General features: G+C 46.0%; 1 protein-coding gene across 1 annotated transcript in view; it reads left to right on the forward strand.

Annotated features, from left to right (window-relative positions):
* Positions 1-6,175: 6,175 nt before the first annotated feature.
* MYO7B (myosin VIIB) overlaps positions 6,176-17,202 on the forward strand; it is a 37,863-nt gene continuing 26,836 nt past the window's right edge. The window contains exons 1-6 of the mRNA XM_055380671.2: positions 6,176-6,211; positions 12,510-12,594; positions 13,873-14,091; positions 15,378-15,548; positions 16,176-16,385; positions 16,519-16,686. Coding sequence (XP_055236646.2) covers positions 13,942-14,091; positions 15,378-15,548; positions 16,176-16,385; positions 16,519-16,686 — 699 coding nt within the window. The 5' untranslated portion in view covers positions 6,176-6,211; positions 12,510-12,594; positions 13,873-13,941. The remainder of the gene's footprint in view (positions 6,212-12,509; positions 12,595-13,872; positions 14,092-15,377; positions 15,549-16,175; positions 16,386-16,518; positions 16,687-17,202) is intronic.

The following is a 17,202-nucleotide window of genomic DNA, read 5'->3' on the forward strand; positions in this document are numbered from 1 at the left end:
CCCCAGGCCCCGAGTTCCCTCCTCGCCGCAGGCCCCGAGTTCCCTCCTCACCCCAACCCCTATTCGAGGTTCCCGTTGTGCCTGTGCCTGGGCGGGGGTGGGGGGCAGCCCCTGATGGGGGAGCCTGTGGGCGGAGGAGGGAGACACCACCCCCAGAGAGCCGCCGAGGGGTCTCTGCCCCACCTCCCACCGATACCCCCGTTTGGTCTTGGCAGCTGCGAGGCAAGTTCCGCCAGATGACCCTGGGCATCACTGACGTGTGGCTGCGGACAGACAAAGACTGGAAAGTGGGGAAGACCAAAATTTTCCTGAAGGTGAGACCCCGAGGAACCAGCCAGCTGTCGGCCTCCTGCAGCATGTGGGCTTGTCAGCTCTTGCACCAGGCCCGGGGTCCATGGTCCATGTGCCCTGAGCCAATGACACTGGGCAGCAGCTCAAAGCGTGGTCCCCACCCTCAGGGCACCCCTGGATGTAGAACATCACGCTAGGGGACAATGAGGTGGTGGTGAGGGTACAGCCTGTGGAAGCCCAGGAGGCTTCTCAGAGGGGTACCTAGGGCAAGGCCTGAGGGTGCAGAGGAGGCGCCTTCCAGCCACAGGGCAGCACCCAGGAGCTCAGGGCGGTCTGCCGGTGTCCTGAGACCTGGCCTCCATCATGCTGGGAGCCACATCCTGCCATGCAGGCTTCCCCACACTGGGGAGGCCCAGCCTCTGCAGAGCCCAGAGGGCTACTGCTTTAGTGGAAGGGTGCTGTGTGTCAACTCTCCACAAAGTGACTTGTCCTTAGCGGGGCTTGTGCGAGCATCACCACCACAACCTGCCTCCCCCAAAACGCACAGGGAGCTGAAGTCACACAAAGGAAGCTTCGGGGCCCTCCAGAAGTGCCATTTGGGTCAGAGCCACTGAGGAGGGAACCTCCCTGTCCCCTAGTCTCATAAGCCTCGGCGGGCCAGCACAGTGAGAGGGAAGAGGAATAACTGGGAGCAGAGCTGGGAGGATGCTTTGCCAGCTTGCCTGAGCTCCCACCCATCCCTGCTGCCCCTTCCTCTTCCCCCATAGTGCCTGCCCACCTGCCCTTATGTGTCCTCAGAGGGACGTCCTGGCCCCAGCCCTCGAGTCGGTCTGTCTGTCCATTTGGCTGTGCAGTAGTCAGGCTGTTCTGGGGCTCAGAGGCTAAGATGCGCGGGAAGAAGCAGAGTGGCTTCCAACTTAGTGGGGGAGGCAAGGCCAGCAGAGGGACCATCTCAGTGCACTGTGGGTTTGTCATAAATGGCTCTTATTATTTTGAGGCATGTTCCTTCAATACCTAGTTTATTGAGAGTTTTTTAACATAAAGTGATGTTGAATTTCATCGAAGGCCTTTTCTGCATCTATTGAGATAATCATGTGGTTTTTGTCTTTAGATTTGTTTATGTGGTGAATTATGTGTATTGATTTGCATATGTTGAACCAGTCTTGCATCCTGGGGATGAAGCCAACTTGATCGTAGTGGATAAGCTTTTTGATGTGCTGCTGTATTCAGTTTGCCAGTATTTTATTCAGAATTTTTGCATCGATGTTCATCAGGAATATTGGCCTGAAGTTTTCTTCTTTTGTTGTATCTATGCCAGGTTTTGGTATCAGGATGCTGCTGGCCTCATAGAATGAGTCAGGGAGGAGTCCCTGCTTTTCAATTGTTTGAAATAGTTTCAAAAAAAAAGGGTATCAACTCCTCTTTGTACTTCTGGTAGAATTCAGCTGTAAATCCATCTGGTCCTGGGATTTTTTTGGTTGGTAGGCTATTATTGCCTTAATTTCAGAACTTGTTACTGATCTATTCAGGGATTCACCTTCTTCCTGGTTAAGTCTTGGGAGGGTGTATGTGTCCAGGAATTTATCCATTTCTTCTACATTTTCTAGTTTATTTGCACAGAGGTTTTTATACTATTCTCTGATGGTTGTCTGTATTTCTGTGGGCTCAGTAGTGATATCCCCTTTATCATTTTTTATTGTGTCTATTGGGTTCTTCTCTCTTTTCTTCTTTTTTAGTCTAGGTAGTGGTCTATCTATTTTATTAATTTTTTCAAAAAATCAGCTCCTGGATTCATTGATTTTTTGAAGAGTTTTTCGTATCTCTATCTCCTTCAGTTCTGCTCTGATCTTGGTTTCTTCTTGTCTTCTGCTAATTTTGAAGTTTGTTTGCTCTTGATTCTCTAGTTATTTTAGTTGTGATGTCAGGGTGTCAATTTGAGATCTTTCTAGCTTTCTGATAAGGTCATTTAGTGCTATAACTTTCCCTCTTAACACTGCTTTAGCTGTGTCCCAGAGATTCTGGTATGTTGTCTCTTTGTTCTGATTGGTTTCAAAGAACTTCTTGATTTCTGCCTTAATTTCATTCTTTACCCAAGAGTCATTCAGGAGCAGGTTGTTCAATTTCTATGTAGTCGTGTGGTTTTGAGTGAGTTTCTTAATCCTGAGTTCTAATTTGATTGCACTGTGGTCTGAGAGACTGTTTGTTATGTTTTCCGTTCTTTTGCATTTGCTGAGGGTGTTTTACTTCCAATTATGTGATCAATTTTAGAGTAAGTGCCATGTGGTGCCGAGAAGAATGTCTACTCTGTTGTTTTGGGGTGGAGAGTTCTGTAGATGTCTATCAGGTCCACTTGATCCAGAGCTGAGTTCTAAATATCTTTGTTAATTTTCTGTCTTGATGATCTGTCTAATATTGACAGTGAGGTGTTAAAGTCTCCCACTATTATTGAGGGTAACATTTTTATATTGAAACAAGCATGGGGCTTTTACACGGTTGAATGCAAATGTCACATGAATTTTGGGAAATAAAACACAACTTCAGGAAAATTTTGTGCCCCCTCTTGAATTCTTCAGAGTAGAAATAAAGAATGCCAGATTGAATTAGCAAGAAGAAAGAGCTAATGTGGGAAGTTCTTGGATTGGGGTGGGAGGTATAGTTGCAGCTGCTGTCTCTGAGCAACATCAAGGTCACTTTGAGGGCCCCCTTCTCTGGCCTGCCCTCCTGGGAGAAGCCTGAGAGATGCTACCTTTGGGAGACAGAGCCCTGGCCCCAGGCAGGGGCTGTAGGGTGAGGGTGAGCAGCCCAGTGACGGCGTCTCTCCCATTCCAGGATCATCAGGACACTCTGCTGGAGGTACAGAGAAGCCAGGTGCTAGACAGAGCGGCGCTCAGCATCCAGAAAGTCCTGCGGGGCTACAGATACAGGTGCCGGCCCCACCCCAAGGCCCACCCAGCCCACTCCTGCCCACAGTGTCCCCACACAGGCCTGCAGCCCACAAACCAGGATCACATGTTCCTGCTGGGCCCTCCCTGGGGTTACTGAGATCTTCCAATGCCTTCCAACCAGGGACACTGCAGCCTGTGTTGGCCAGAGAATTCAGATACATTATTGGAATGTTTGGAAAAAACAAAAAAACACTCCATATGCAAGAGATGGGAGCTGAATGAAGGGGCAGCCCCACTCTCAACCAGGGTTTGACGTTCCACTTCCATTATATCAAAGCGTGTGGGTTTGGGTTGTGAGGCCATTTGCTTTTGGACAGGAAAGAATCCATGGCTTGCCTGGGTTCCCTGGTCAGTAAGAGGGTACCGCTTGAGTTGTAATCCAGGATCAGTGGATCAGCAGCGCTGCTGCCTTGCCCCACCCTCACCTGGGTTCCTGAGCCACCATAGCAAGGGCTGGAAACCCAGGCATGAGAAAGTAGAAGACAGCCAGCCCCGGGAATAGAGAATGAGGGGACAGAGAGCAGGGCAGGGAGCAGGGAGCTAGGGCCCCCAGCTAGAGAGGCAGCTGTGCTGCTGGGAAGCTGGAGGCCAGCTCAGGGCCAGACCCTGGTCTCAGGACAACAGGCCGCATCTGACCAAACAGGCCCACGTGGTCAGAGGCCAGGCAGGCTGGCCACCCTGACTCCCAACATTTTAAATTAAACTTTTTGTTTTGAGATTACTGTAGATTTACATGCAGTTGTAAGAAACAATACAGAGATATCGCCATAATCTTCGCCCATTTCCCCCAGTGGAACGTCTTACCACCAGGATTCCTTCTGCGGCCTTGTTTAGCCACGCCCCCTCCCTCACACCTGCCCCCAGTGCTGCTTAACCCCAGCAACCTCTAACCTGTTCTACATTTCTAGAATGTTGCCATTGCACAAATGTTATATACGTGGAATTATACAGCATGCAGCCTGGGGTGGGCTTTTTTCACTTGGCATGTTTCTCTGGAGATTCATCCAGGTTATTGCTTGCATTAATATTTATTTATTTATTTATGTATTTATTTATTTATTTGAGACAAAGTCTCACTCAGTCAACCAGGCTGGAGTACAGTGGCACAATCTTGGCTCACTGCAACCTCTGCTTTCCGGGCTCAAGCTATCCTCCCACCTCAGCCTCCAAAGTAGCTGGTACTACTACAGGTGCCCGCCACCATGCCCAGCTAATTATTGTATTTTTTTTAGAGACGGGGTTTCGCCATATTACCCAAACTGGTCTCAAACTCCTGGCCTCAAGTGATCCGCCCGCCTCAGCCTCTCAAAGTGCTGGGGTTACAGGTGTGAGCCACTGCGCCCAGCCAATATTTTGTTACTTTTTATTGCTCGATGGTGTTCTATGGGATGGATACACCACAGTTTGTTTAACCATTCACCTGTAGAAGGACATCTGGGCTGTTTCCAGTTTTTGGCTTTGATGAATAAAGCTGTTATGAACATTTATGAGGTTTTTGTGAGAACGTCGTTGCCGTTTCTCTGGGTGGTATGCCCAGGAGTGCAGTTGCTGAGTCATACAGCGGTTACAAGTTTTGTTTTTTAAGAAACTGCCAAAGTGTTTTCAAGAGTGGCTGTACCATTTTACATTCCCACCAGCAATGTCTGGCTGACTCAGTGTCCGTGCATCCTCACCAGTATTTGATGTTGTCACTGTTTATTTTAGCCCTTCTGATAGGTATGTGATGGTCTCTCATTGTGGCTGTCCTTACCATTTCCCGATGTGGAACACCTTTGTGTGTGCTTGTCATGTATGTGTCCCCTCTTTGGTGACCTGTCTGTGCATGTTGCTTGCCTGTTTTCTAGTTGGAGTCTTTGTTGAGTTTTGAGAGTTCTTTATATGTTCTAGATACTAGTCCTCTGTCAGCTATGTGGTTTGTGAATATTTTCTCCTAGTCTGTAGATTGTCTCTTCATCCTCTTAAGAGGGCTTTGCAGAGCAAAAGTTTTTAATCTTGGTAAAGTCTAATTGTCAAGTTTCTCTTTCATAGATCATGCTTTTAGTGTTAAGTCTAAGAACTCTTTTCGTCAAGATTTTCTTTTGTGTTTTTCTAAAAGTTTTTATAGTTTTAAATATGTTACATGTAGGTCCATGATACATTCCCATTTTGAATTAATTTTTGTGTAGAGCGTGACACTTAGGTCAAGGTTCTTTTAAATTTTTTTCTATGGTTGTCTCCCCAGTATTATTCATAAAAAAAGTCTATCCTTCCTTCAATGAATTGCTTTTACATCTTTATCAAAACCTAGTGGTGTGGGTCTATTTCTAGGTTCTCTATCCCATTCCATTGGTCGATGACTCTATCCCTCTGCAATGCCACAACATCTTGTTTATCATAGTTATATAATAAGTCTTAAAGCTGTGTAGACTAATTTTTCCCACTTTTCTTCTTCAAAAGTGTTTTAGTTATTGTAGTTCCTTTGCATTTCCATGTACATATAAAAATAATTTTGTCTATATCTACGAAAAAAAACCTTGTTGGGATTTTTGATAGTAATAGGCTTGTATAGCAATTTGAGAATTAACATCTCTACTAAATCCATCTTCCAATCCATAAACATGATACGTAGCTCCATTTATTTAGATCTTATTTGATTTCATGCATCCGTGTTTTGTAGTTTTTAGCACACAAACCCTGTACATGTTTTATTAGATTTACATGTTTTTTTAGTAATTATAAATGGTACTGTATTTTTAATTTTGACATTGGCATATTCATTGCTAGCACATAGAAATATTTTGGATTTTTGTGTGTTGACTTCATATCCTGCAGCCTTGCTGAGCTCACTTTTTATAAATTCCTTAGAATTTTGGATGTAGATCATCCTGTCATCTGCAAATAGGGACAGTTTTCTTTCTTTTTTTTCCAATCCGTATGCCTTTTATTTCCTTTTCTTGCCTATTGCAGTGGCCAGAACATCCAGTATTGTTAGAGTGGTGAGAACAGATATATTTGCTTTGTCCTTTATCTTAGGGGGAAAACACTCAGACTTTAACCATTAAATATAATGTTAGCTGTAGGTTTTTCATTGATGCCCTTTCTCAAGTCGAGGAAGCTTCCGATATTCCTAGTTTTCTGGGAGTTTTTATCATGAACAAGTGTTGAATGTCAATTTTTTTTCTGCATCAGTTGATAATGATATGTGATTTTTCTTGTTTAGCCTTTCAATGTGGTGAGTTACGTTTACTGATTTTTAAATATTGAACCAGCTTTGCATCCCTGGAGGAAACACCACTCGGTCATAGTGTATAATTCTTTTTTATGTTGCTGAATGCTATTTGTTAATGTTTCATTAAGGATTTTTGCATCTGTATTCATGAGGTCTGAGGATTTTTTTTCTTTTGTCTTGTCTGGTTTTGGTATCAGAGTAACACTAGCTTCATAAAATGAATTAGGAAGTGTTTCCTCTTCTGTTTTCTGGAAGAAATTGTGTAGAATTGATGTGAATTTTTCTTTAAATGTTTGGCAAAAGTCTCCAGTGAAAATATCTGGGCCTGGGAATTTTTTTATAGAGAGTTTTTAATTATAAATTCAATTTATTTAATAGTTATAGGAATGATTCAAATTATTTTATATTGAGTGAGTTGTGGTAATTTGTGCTTTCTGAGGAACTAGTCCATGTTATATCTAAGTTGTCAAATGTATGCATGTCAATTTGTTCATAGTATTCCCTTATTATCCTCTTGATATCTGCAGACTCTGTAATGATATCCCCTGTGTCATTCCTGATACTGGAAATTTATGTCTTCCCCTTTTTTTCTTTGTCAGTCTTGCTAAAGATTTGTCAATTTTCTTGTCCTGGCCGGGCATGGTGGCTCACACCTGTAATCCCAGCACTTTGGAGGCCGAGGCAGGCAGATCACCTGAGGTCAGGAGTCCGAGACCAGCCTGGCCAACATGGCGAAACCCCGTCTCTACTAAAAATACAAAATTTAGCTGGGTGTGGTGGCAGGCGCTTGTAATCTCAGCTACTCAGGAGGCTGAGGCAGGAGAATCGCTTGAACCTGGGAGGTGGAGGTTGCAGTGAGCCAAGATTGTGCCATGGCACTTCAGCCTGGGCAACAAGAGTAAGACTCTGTCTCAAAAAAACAAAACAAAACAAAACAAAACAAAAAACATTCTTGTCCTTTTCAAAGAATCAGGCTTTAGTTTCATTACTTCTTCTCTAATTTTTTATTTTTAATTTCCTTAATTTCTGCTCTTTTATTATTTTCATCCTTCCAAAATATATCCTTGGGTGTATTTTACCCTTCTTCCTCTAGATTCTTGAGGCAGGAGATTAGATTATTAATTCAAGGCTTTTCCTCTTTTCCAATGTAGAGTGATATAAATCTCTGTCTTAGCACTGCTTCAGCTGTGTTTCACAAATGTTCACGTTATGCTTTCATTTAGTTCATTCAATTTCATTCACTTTCACTCAGAAGAAAAATTAAATTTTCCTTGAAATTTCCTCTGTGAAATTTAGAAGTATGTTGTTTGGTTTTCAAGTGTTTAGAGATTTTTCTGTTATCATTTTGTCTTTGACTTCTAGTTTGATTTCACTATGGTAAGAGACACACTCTGTATGAATTAAGTTCTATTAAGTATGTTGAAGTTTCCTTTATGGCCCAAAATATGTCCTCTCTTGGTATATATTCTAAGAGCACTTGGAAAGAACATATATTTTGCTGTTAATTCGGAGGTGTGCTCTGAAAAATGTCAATTAGATCTTGTTGGTTGATAGTGGTGTTGAAGTCTATATTGTTGCTGATTTTCTGTCTATGTGTTTTATCAATTGTTGAGAGAGTCTCTAATTATAATTGTGGATTTGCCTTTTCCATTTCAGTTTTATCATTTTTGCTTCACATATTTTGCAGCTCTGTTGTTTGGTGAATACACAGTTAGGATTGCTATGTCTTGGTGGATGTGCTTTTTATTATCAGGTAATATCCTTCTCTGTCTCTGGTTATCTCCTTTGCTCTGAAGTCTACTTTATCTGGTATTAATATAGCCACTCCTGTTTTGATTACTATTTACATGATCTATATTTTTCATCCTTTTACTTTCGGCCTACCTATATAACTATATGTTAAGTGAGTTTCTCATAGACAGTATGTAATCGGGTCATGTTTTTCAATCCATTCTGCCAGTGTATGTCATTGGCATACATTAAATTCTCCCTAACATCATCAACAGATTCTTGGAAACTATGACTTTCCAAGAATATACAGCAGGTGTTCGAATATCATTGTTTCCTTCAATGTGGTTTCATTATAATGATGAGAAAACCATTGGTTCCATTACATATCATTTCACTCAAAGCCTGTTTCCAAGAAGGTATCAGCAACATTGAGGACTTACTGTATTTAGGCCTTTTACATTTAATGTAATTATTCATGTTAGAGCTCAAGTCAGCCATTTTATTTTTTGTTTTCTATTTTTTTCTCTCTCCTTCGCATTTTTATGTTTTCTTTTTCCTGCCTTTCTGTGACTTATTTAAAAATTTTTAAGTATTTCATTTTGATTTATCTACAATGTGTTAGAGTATATATCTTTTTTATAGCTCTCTAAAGTGGTTGCATTAGGTATCACATTATACACATACACACAGAGAGAAAGTATCTACCGCTGTCATCATTTTACCACTTCCAGTGAAGTATAGAAACTTTACCCCCTTTTATGTCCATTTACCTTCTCTCATATGTAATACAATTTTCTTAAATATTTTCTCTACATACATGTAGAATGACATCAGAAAGCATTGGCCAGGCACAGTGGCTCATACCTGTAATCCCAGCATTTTGGGAGGCCAAGGCAGGAGGATCACTTGAGGCCAGGAGTTCAAAGCCAGCCTGGTCAACGTAGTGAGAACTCATCTCTACAAAAGAAAAATACAAAAATTATCTGGGCATGGTGGTGCATGCCTGTAGTCCAGCTATTTGGGAGGCTGAGGTGGAAGGATCCTTGAGGCCAGGAGTTCAAAGTTATGTTGAGCTCTGATGACGCCACTGCACTCCAGCCCAGATGACAGAGTGAGACCCTGTCTCCAAAAAAGAAAACAAAGAAAGGAAACAACAACAACACTTTCTTTGCTCATCTATAAGAAACAACTCCTGGCTGGGCAAGATGACTCATGCCTGTAATCCCAGCACTGTGACCGGCTGAGGCAGGTGGATCACTTGAGCTCAGGAGTTCAAGACCAGCCTGAGCAACATGGTGAAACCTCATCTCTACTAAAAATACAAAAAATTAGCCGGGTGCGTTGATGTGCACCCGTAGTCCCAGCTACTCAGGAGGTTGAGGTAGGAGGATTACTTGAGCCTGGGAGGTGAAGGTTACAGTGAGCCGAGATTGCACCACTGTACTCCAGCCTAGGCGACAGAGTGAGACCTTGTCTCAAAAAAAAAAAAAAAAAAAAGTAACTCCTAACCCATTCAAGTTTTATCATGAGATTGCAGCAAATTAGCCACATCTTCAGGCTCCACTTCTACTTCTAATTCTCTTGCTATTCCTGCTACATATGCTGTTTCTTCCTCCACTGAAGTCTTAACCCCTCAAAGTCATTCATGAGGATTGGAATCAACTTCTAAATTCCTGTTAATGTTGATATTTTGACCTCCTCTCCTGAATCATGAATGTTCTTAGTGGCATCTAGAATGGTGAAAGCTTTCCAGAAGGTTTTCAATTGACTTTGCCCAGATCTATTAGGAGAATTACTATCTATGGCAGCTATAGCATTATGGCATTTATTTCTTAAATAAGACTTGACAGTCTGAATTACCCTTTGATCCATGGGCTGCAGAATGGATGCTTTGTTCACAGGCATAACAACATTAATCTCCTTGTATGTCTTCATCAGAGTTCTTGGGTGGCCGGATGAATTGTCAATGAGCAGTAATAGTTTGAAAGAAATCTTTTTTTCTGAGCAGTAGGTCTCAATGGTGGCCTTAAAATATTCAGTAAACCATGCTATAAATAGATGTGCTGTCACCCAGGCTTTGTTGTTTCATTTCTAGATTACAGGCAGAGTAGCTTTAACATGATTGTTAAGGGCCCTAGGATTTTCAGAGTGGTCAATTAGCATTGGCTTCAGCTTAAAGTCACCAGCTTCATAAGCTGCTAATAAGAGAGTCAGCCTGTCCTTTAAAGATTTGAAGCCAGGCACTGACCTCTCTATACCTCTCTATTACCTATAAAAGTCCTAGTGGCATCTTCTTCCAATATAAGGCTGTTTTGTCTACATTGAAAATCTGTTGGCCAGGTGTGGTGGCTCATGCCTGTAATCCCAGCACTTTGGGAGGCCAGAGTGGGTGGATCACAAGGTCAGGAGTTTGAGACCAGCCTGGCCAATATGGTGAAACCCCGTCTCTACTAAAAATACAAAAAATTAGCTGGGCATGGTAGTGGAAGCCTGTAGTCCCAGCTACTCGGGAGGCTGAGGTAGGAGAATCGCTTGAACCTGGGAAGTGGAGGTTGCAGTGAGCTGAGATCATGCCACTGCACTCCAGCCTGGGTGACAGAGGGAGCCTCCATCTCAAAAAAAAAGAAAGAAAATCTGTTGTTGAGTGCAGCCACATTTATCAATGACCTTAGCTAGATCTTCTGGATAACTTGTTGCAGCTTCTCCATCAGCACTTGCTGCTTCACCTTACACTTTTATGTTACAGAAGTGGCTTCTTTCCTTAAACCTCATGACCCAAACTTTGCTAGCTTCATACTTTTCTTCTGCAGCTTCCTTACCTCTCTTAGCCTTCACAGAATTGAAGAGAATTAGGATCTTGCTCTGGGTTGGGCTTTGGCTTAAGGAAATGTTGTGGCTGGTTTGATCTTCTATCCAGTCCACGGAAACTGTCTCCATATCAGCAAGAAGGCTGTTTCACTTTCTCATCATTCATGTGTTCACTGGAGTAGCACCTTTAATTTCCTTCAGGAACTTTTCGTTCGTATTCACAAAGTGGCTGTTTCGCGCAAGAGACCTAGCTTTTGGCCTGTCTCAGCTTTGGACGGGCCTTCCTCACGAAGCTTAATCATTTCTCACTTTTGATTTAAAGTGAGAGACATGAGATGCTTCCTTTCACATGAACACTTAGAGGCCATTATAGAGTTATTAACTGGCCTAATTTTAGTATCGCTCTGTCTCAGGGAACAGGGAAACAGAGAAAAGAGAGAGAGATGGGGCACTACTGGTTGGTGGAACAGTCAAAACACACACATTTATTAAGTTTCCCATCTTATATGGGTGCAGTTTGTGGTGCCCCAAAACAATTCCAATTGTAACATTAAAGATCACAGATCACCACAGCAGATGTAATAATAATGAAAAATTTGAAATATTGCAAGAATTGCCAAAACGTTATACAGACATGAAGTGACCACATGCTGTTGGAAAAATGATACCAATAGACTAGCTCAACACACGGCTACCACAGACCTTCAATTACTAAAAGCACAATATCTGCAAAGTGCAATAGAGCAAAGTAACATCATAATAAACTGAGGCATGCCTGCATCTCTATATGCACTGAGCTTGCCTGGGAGTGACTCTGTCTCGCCAGAGCCCAGCTTTCAGGTTTTCTTCTCCGTGTCCAGCCCTGGGCTAGTGGCCAGAGGAGGGCCGTCTGTAATAAAAATGCGGAAGTAAGTTTTATCCTTTTGTAGCTCTTTGGGGGTAGAGGGAATGAGGGAGAATTTTCTGATAACTTAAAAAAACTGGACTGTTGGCTGGACACAGTGGCTCACGCCTGTAATCCAGCACTTTGGGAGGCCGAGGTAGGTGGATCACTTAAGGTCAGGAGTTTGAGACCAAACTGGTCAACATGGTGAAACTCCATCTCTACTAAAAATACAAAAATTAGCTGGGCGTGGTGGCAGGCACCTGTAATTCCAGTTACTCAGGAGGTTGAGGCAGGAGAATTGCTCAAACCTGGGAGGTGGAGGTTACAGTGAGCCGAGATCCGTGCCATTGCACTCCAGCCTGAGCAACAAGAGTGAAACTCCATCTAAAAAAAAAAAAAAAAAAAAAAAAAAACCACTGGACTGTCATCATCCACAAATTTGGGTTGCTGATAGTAGATTTTTTGTTCCTAACCTGCCTGTGCGTCTTTTGGTCTGTAACACCTTCTGAGAAAGGATTGTACGTATTCATTTTTCCCAATATTTCACTAACCCTGTTCCCTTCCAAACCAGTTTTTCTCCCTCAGAAGCTTTAAACCATCTGGGATTGTTACATGTGTGTGGCTTGCATTGCCCTTCTAGGAAGGAGTTCCTGAGGCAGAGGCGGGCAGCTGTGACCCTGCAGGCCTGGTGGAGAGGCTACTGCAACAGGAGGAATTTCAAGCTGGTGAGAGAGCTCTCTGGGGCGGCTGGGTCCACGGGACCAGCGGGTAACTGTCCAGTAAAAGACAGATTTGTAAAGTTTGTTTCTCTGCATGAGAGACCTCAGGCAGGAAGGATCAAATCATTCACAGACGTGGCATGCAAATTTAAAATGATCAGACCTCAGCATCCCACACAGCCTCTTCTTAGCATAATCTCTGGCCCCATGGTCTGCAGGCTTCAAAATGTTTTGCAGAATTTGGAGCATCCTCAGAGCTAGACTAGGTGTCCTGCTCTGGAATGGAATACCTCCTGTCTTTTCCCAACTTGCAGGCAACAAATAAGCAAATGGATTGATTATTCTTTGTTCCAAGTACCTTTTCCTAATTTTTTCTCTTAACCACGGGCATTTGCTAATGAGTATCTGCTCAAAAGAATGAACTAGAGCAACCATGGCTGTGCCTGTGTCACTTGGCCACTTGCTTTTGTCACAGATGTGACTGGTTATGACATGAAATGGTCACATCAGCAAGACTGGCCCAGCCTGCCTGCATTCCATGCCCACAAACGGCATGATAGTAGCTGACCTGTGTGGAGCAGTTACTTGGGGCCTGTTGCTTCGCATACATCATTTTATTTAATATTAAACCAACTCTGTACGTCAAGGAACTGAGACATAGAGGGGTTGAGCAGTTTCCCCAAGAGCATGAGACTAGTAAACCCCAGAGCTGGGGTTTAGATGAGGGGCTGTGACTTCCAAGCTCTTAAGCCAACCCGTTGGGCAGGTCTTTAGGAAGCCCAGGGACTGCTGTGGCCCAGGGGATGTTTGCGGCACTGACGTGGTGTTCATCCATTTATTACTGCACTTTTACTTTAAAGATGCCCTCAGGGATTTGAGTGGCCACAGGCCTCCACACGGGTGTGCTAGCCCGTGGGCAAGTCAGCTGAACTTGGCTGGCAGATGTGGAGAGCAGGGCCTCAGGAATCCACTCTGCCATTTCACCCATGTGAAATCCACACCAATTCTCTCCATCCACGGCCCCAAGGAGGCCACTTTATTATTTATGCTATTTCACAAATGCTTATTTAGCACTTATTTGCACGTCACACTCTGGTCTAAGTACTTTATAAGCAATAACTCACTATTTTTGTGTTCATAGGTGTGTACCATTCTAGCACCAGCCCTTTGCCAAAACAAAACTAACTGTAAATCTATCTTGCACTGCCTCCTGGGGAGCACCCCTCTCTGTTTCCTGGGGAAGGCCTTCTTGCCCCTGATCTCACCTCCCTCTTGCCTCCGCAGATCCTCGTGGGCTTTGAGCGCCTGCAGGCTATTGCCCGGAGCCAGCTGCTGGCGAGGCAGTACCAGGCCATGCGGCAGAGGACAGTCCAGCTGCAGGCCCTGTGCAGGGGATACCTGGTGCGCCAGCAAGTCCAGGCCAAGAGGAGGGCAGTGGTGGTCATTCAGGCCCATGCCAGGGGCATGGCTGCCCGGCGCAACTTCCGGCAAAGGAAGGCCAATGTAGGTGGTCACCTGGCCTCTTGGGCAGGTGGGGCTGGCTGGGGCCCCAGTGGGTGAGGGCAAGAAGGAGTGAGTGGCTGTGTAGAGAGCTCACCAGAAGCACTTTGGAAAATCCCCCCGCCCCCGCCACAAGCCAAGACGTTAAAATCTGTTCAATTACTCAAGAGCACAGCAAGGATACAGGACACAAGATGCAAATTAGCAGGCACCTGGGCTGAGATGTAGATATCACGAGAGACACACTGTCCTCCTCTCCCTGTTCAAAGTCAGTTCTACAATGGCTCTGCAATGGCTGGGGAGCCGTGGCCACCACCCAGGAGCACGCAGGGTATAGCATGGGAGAGGCAGCAGGTCAATGGGACAGCCTTAGCCTTGAACCTGGAAGGTGAGCTCAGGTCCCCTCCCTTTCACCTTGGAGATGATTTTTGGGGCAGGGATGGTCGGTCCCCTGGAAGGTGCAGCAAAGCTGAGCCAGACAAGCTGGGAAAGGCCCCAGTTCCATGGAAGAGAGCAAAGTGTCCTGGTTACTGGGCTGTGTATGACAGCTCAGGGGACAGAGAAATATTAATACCAAGGGGAGCTGCTGAGTGTCTGGGGGGCTGGGAGGACACTGAGCAGGGGGACAGCACCAAGAAAATAACCCCATTTCCTCCATCAAGTACTCGAGACTCAACCTTCACACTTGGCTCATTTGGAAGTTGTGATAAGGCAAAGGGGCTAGGATGACGTTGACTTCTGCTCCATGGATGAAAACTTGGTCTACTAAGCACACTGCTAATACAGTGAACAGGGCAAATGAGAGAATGCACCCATAGACACGTCAGCAGCATGCTTCTGCACCCGCATGCCCCCAGCTGCCTGCAAAGCAGTCTTATCTGTGACTTCGTTACTGCAGCCCCTAGGGACCTGTCCTGGTGGACCCTTTTTGCCCTTTGAATGAAGGGACCAAGTGGTCCTGAGCAGTGGTTGTGCTCAGCTGGGTTCCTAGGGGGTCCCTGGAGTTTGAAGGGGTGCCTTAAGAGCCATCTGAGGGTAGGGACAAGCCAGCAACCTCACCTCTCCAGAGCTCTGATTATCACTGGGAAAGGGAAAGCCCTGGCTGGTTGATCTCTAACCACACTAGCTGTTAAAATCTATTGTTTCAGAGCAGAATATTGATTTGGACAAATGATAGCAGGATGAGGCTTACTTGGCTTCTGGGAGGTGCTTGCCCTGTGGGGTAGGCAGGACTGGGCCCCCTGAGCCCTGCTGGGCCCCTGGGTAACCTTCCTCCACGGGGTATGCAGGCGCCGCTGGTCATCCCGGCCGAGGGGCAGAAGAGCCAAGGCGCTCTCCCCGCCAAGAAGCGCAGATCCATCTACGACACCGTCACTGACACGGAGATGGTGGAGAAGGTGTTCGGCTTCCTCCCTGCCATGATTGGGGGCCAGGAGGGCCAGGCCTCGCCGCGCTTTGAGGTAACACAAGCCTGGTGTCCACAATCCGCCCCGGGCGGGGACAGGGAAGCCTGCCCAGTCCGTGAACTCAGTCCACCTCTCGGCTCCCTGAGAAGCCAGAGCGGTGGCCAAGTGTGTGCTGCAGCCCTGCTGGTCCCACACAGAAGAGGGGAGCGTGCGTGGGTTCTGTGGTCAAAGCCTTCGAGTCAGGCAGGCTTCCCACCTGCAAGACTTCCTGGAGCCTTCTCTACCAATGCTGCCGGGCTCTCCATCACACGGCATTCCCCGCGTATATTTGACCCACCCGGGCACCCCCAGAGCACCTTTGAGGCCGCTGCTCTGCAGTGTGGCTGAGGAAGCTGCAGTGAGGACGGTGCATGCGGCAGAGGACACAGTGTCTGAGCATGGGGCCAGGAGGGGAGAGGGCAGGAGCCCTGCCCCTGCCCGGCAGGGTGTGTAGAGAACCCTTTGCTGGCACACGGCAGCCCACCTGAGCCCACTGAATGTGGGGATGGGTGGTCTCCAGCACCTGAGGGATCAGGGTAATGCAACAGCCCCCGTGCTGCCCGGCCTGCTGGACAGTCAGCTGATGGGTTGGTTGTTAACCTGAAAGCCCTGCTGACCCGTGTTCTCCCTCAATGGCCATAGGATCTGGAATCAAAGACCCAGAAGCTGCTTGAGGTTGACCTGGACACAGTCCCCATGGCGGAGGAGCCTGAGGAGGATGTGGATGGCCTGGCCGAGTACACCTTCCCCAAGTTTGCTGTGACTTACTTCCAGAAATCAGCCAGCCACACACACATCCGGCGGCCCCTCCGATACCCGTTGCTTTACCACGAAGATGACACTGACTGCTTGGTACCAGGGTTCACTGGCTTCTAGTGGATCAGGCCAGCCCCGAGCCTGGGGTCTGAGCTATGGCTCGGGGAAGGAAGGAAGGGGCCATAGTCACTGATGGGTTCCCACTGGGCCTTCTGTCTTGTTTCCCCAGGCCGCCCTGGTCATATGGAACGTCATCCTGAGGTTCATGGGTGACCTCCCAGAGCCAGTGCTGTATGCCAGGAGCAGCCAGCAGGGCAGCTCAGTGATGCGGCAGATCCATGACACGCTGGACAGGGAGCACGGTGCCCAGGTTCCACAGCACAGTAGATCTGCACAGGCAAGTGGGGGGCAGCAGCGGGCAGAGGAGGGCGACACCTGCCAGGTGCCTACCAGGGCCCAGTCCCTGGGGCAGCTGGACAGGACGGAGAGACAAGACCTGGAGCCCTGTCCTCAGCCTTACCCATGGAACCCAGCCCCCAGGCCATGGTGCAGGCAACTTTCAGTGTTGAACCATGTTCAGGAGCTCATGAATCCCCATCCCAGGCTTTTTGAATTATACAGTCATTAACGGAGAGGGTGCCCTGGACTCTGAGTATTGGGTGTGACTTGAGCCAGATTCAGATGCACATAACAATAACAATAACAGGTGTTATTGACTGACAGCCTGCTCTGTGCCAGCTGCTACTCTTAATTCAATTCCCAGGTGGGCCAACCCTACAAGGTAGGGATGACTATATTTATTTATAGCTACAGAAACGAAGAGCTGAAATGACCTGCCCCCAGTTGCAGTGGACATGTGTATGGGACCTGGGCTTTGAATCCATTCTGCTGAATTCAAAAACTGAGCTCCTGA

The sequence above is a fragment of the Gorilla gorilla genome, chromosome 11 (genome assembly GCF_029281585.2).
Source record: "Gorilla gorilla gorilla isolate KB3781 chromosome 11, NHGRI_mGorGor1-v2.1_pri, whole genome shotgun sequence".
Classification (NCBI taxonomy): domain Eukaryota; kingdom Metazoa; phylum Chordata; class Mammalia; order Primates; family Hominidae; genus Gorilla; species Gorilla gorilla.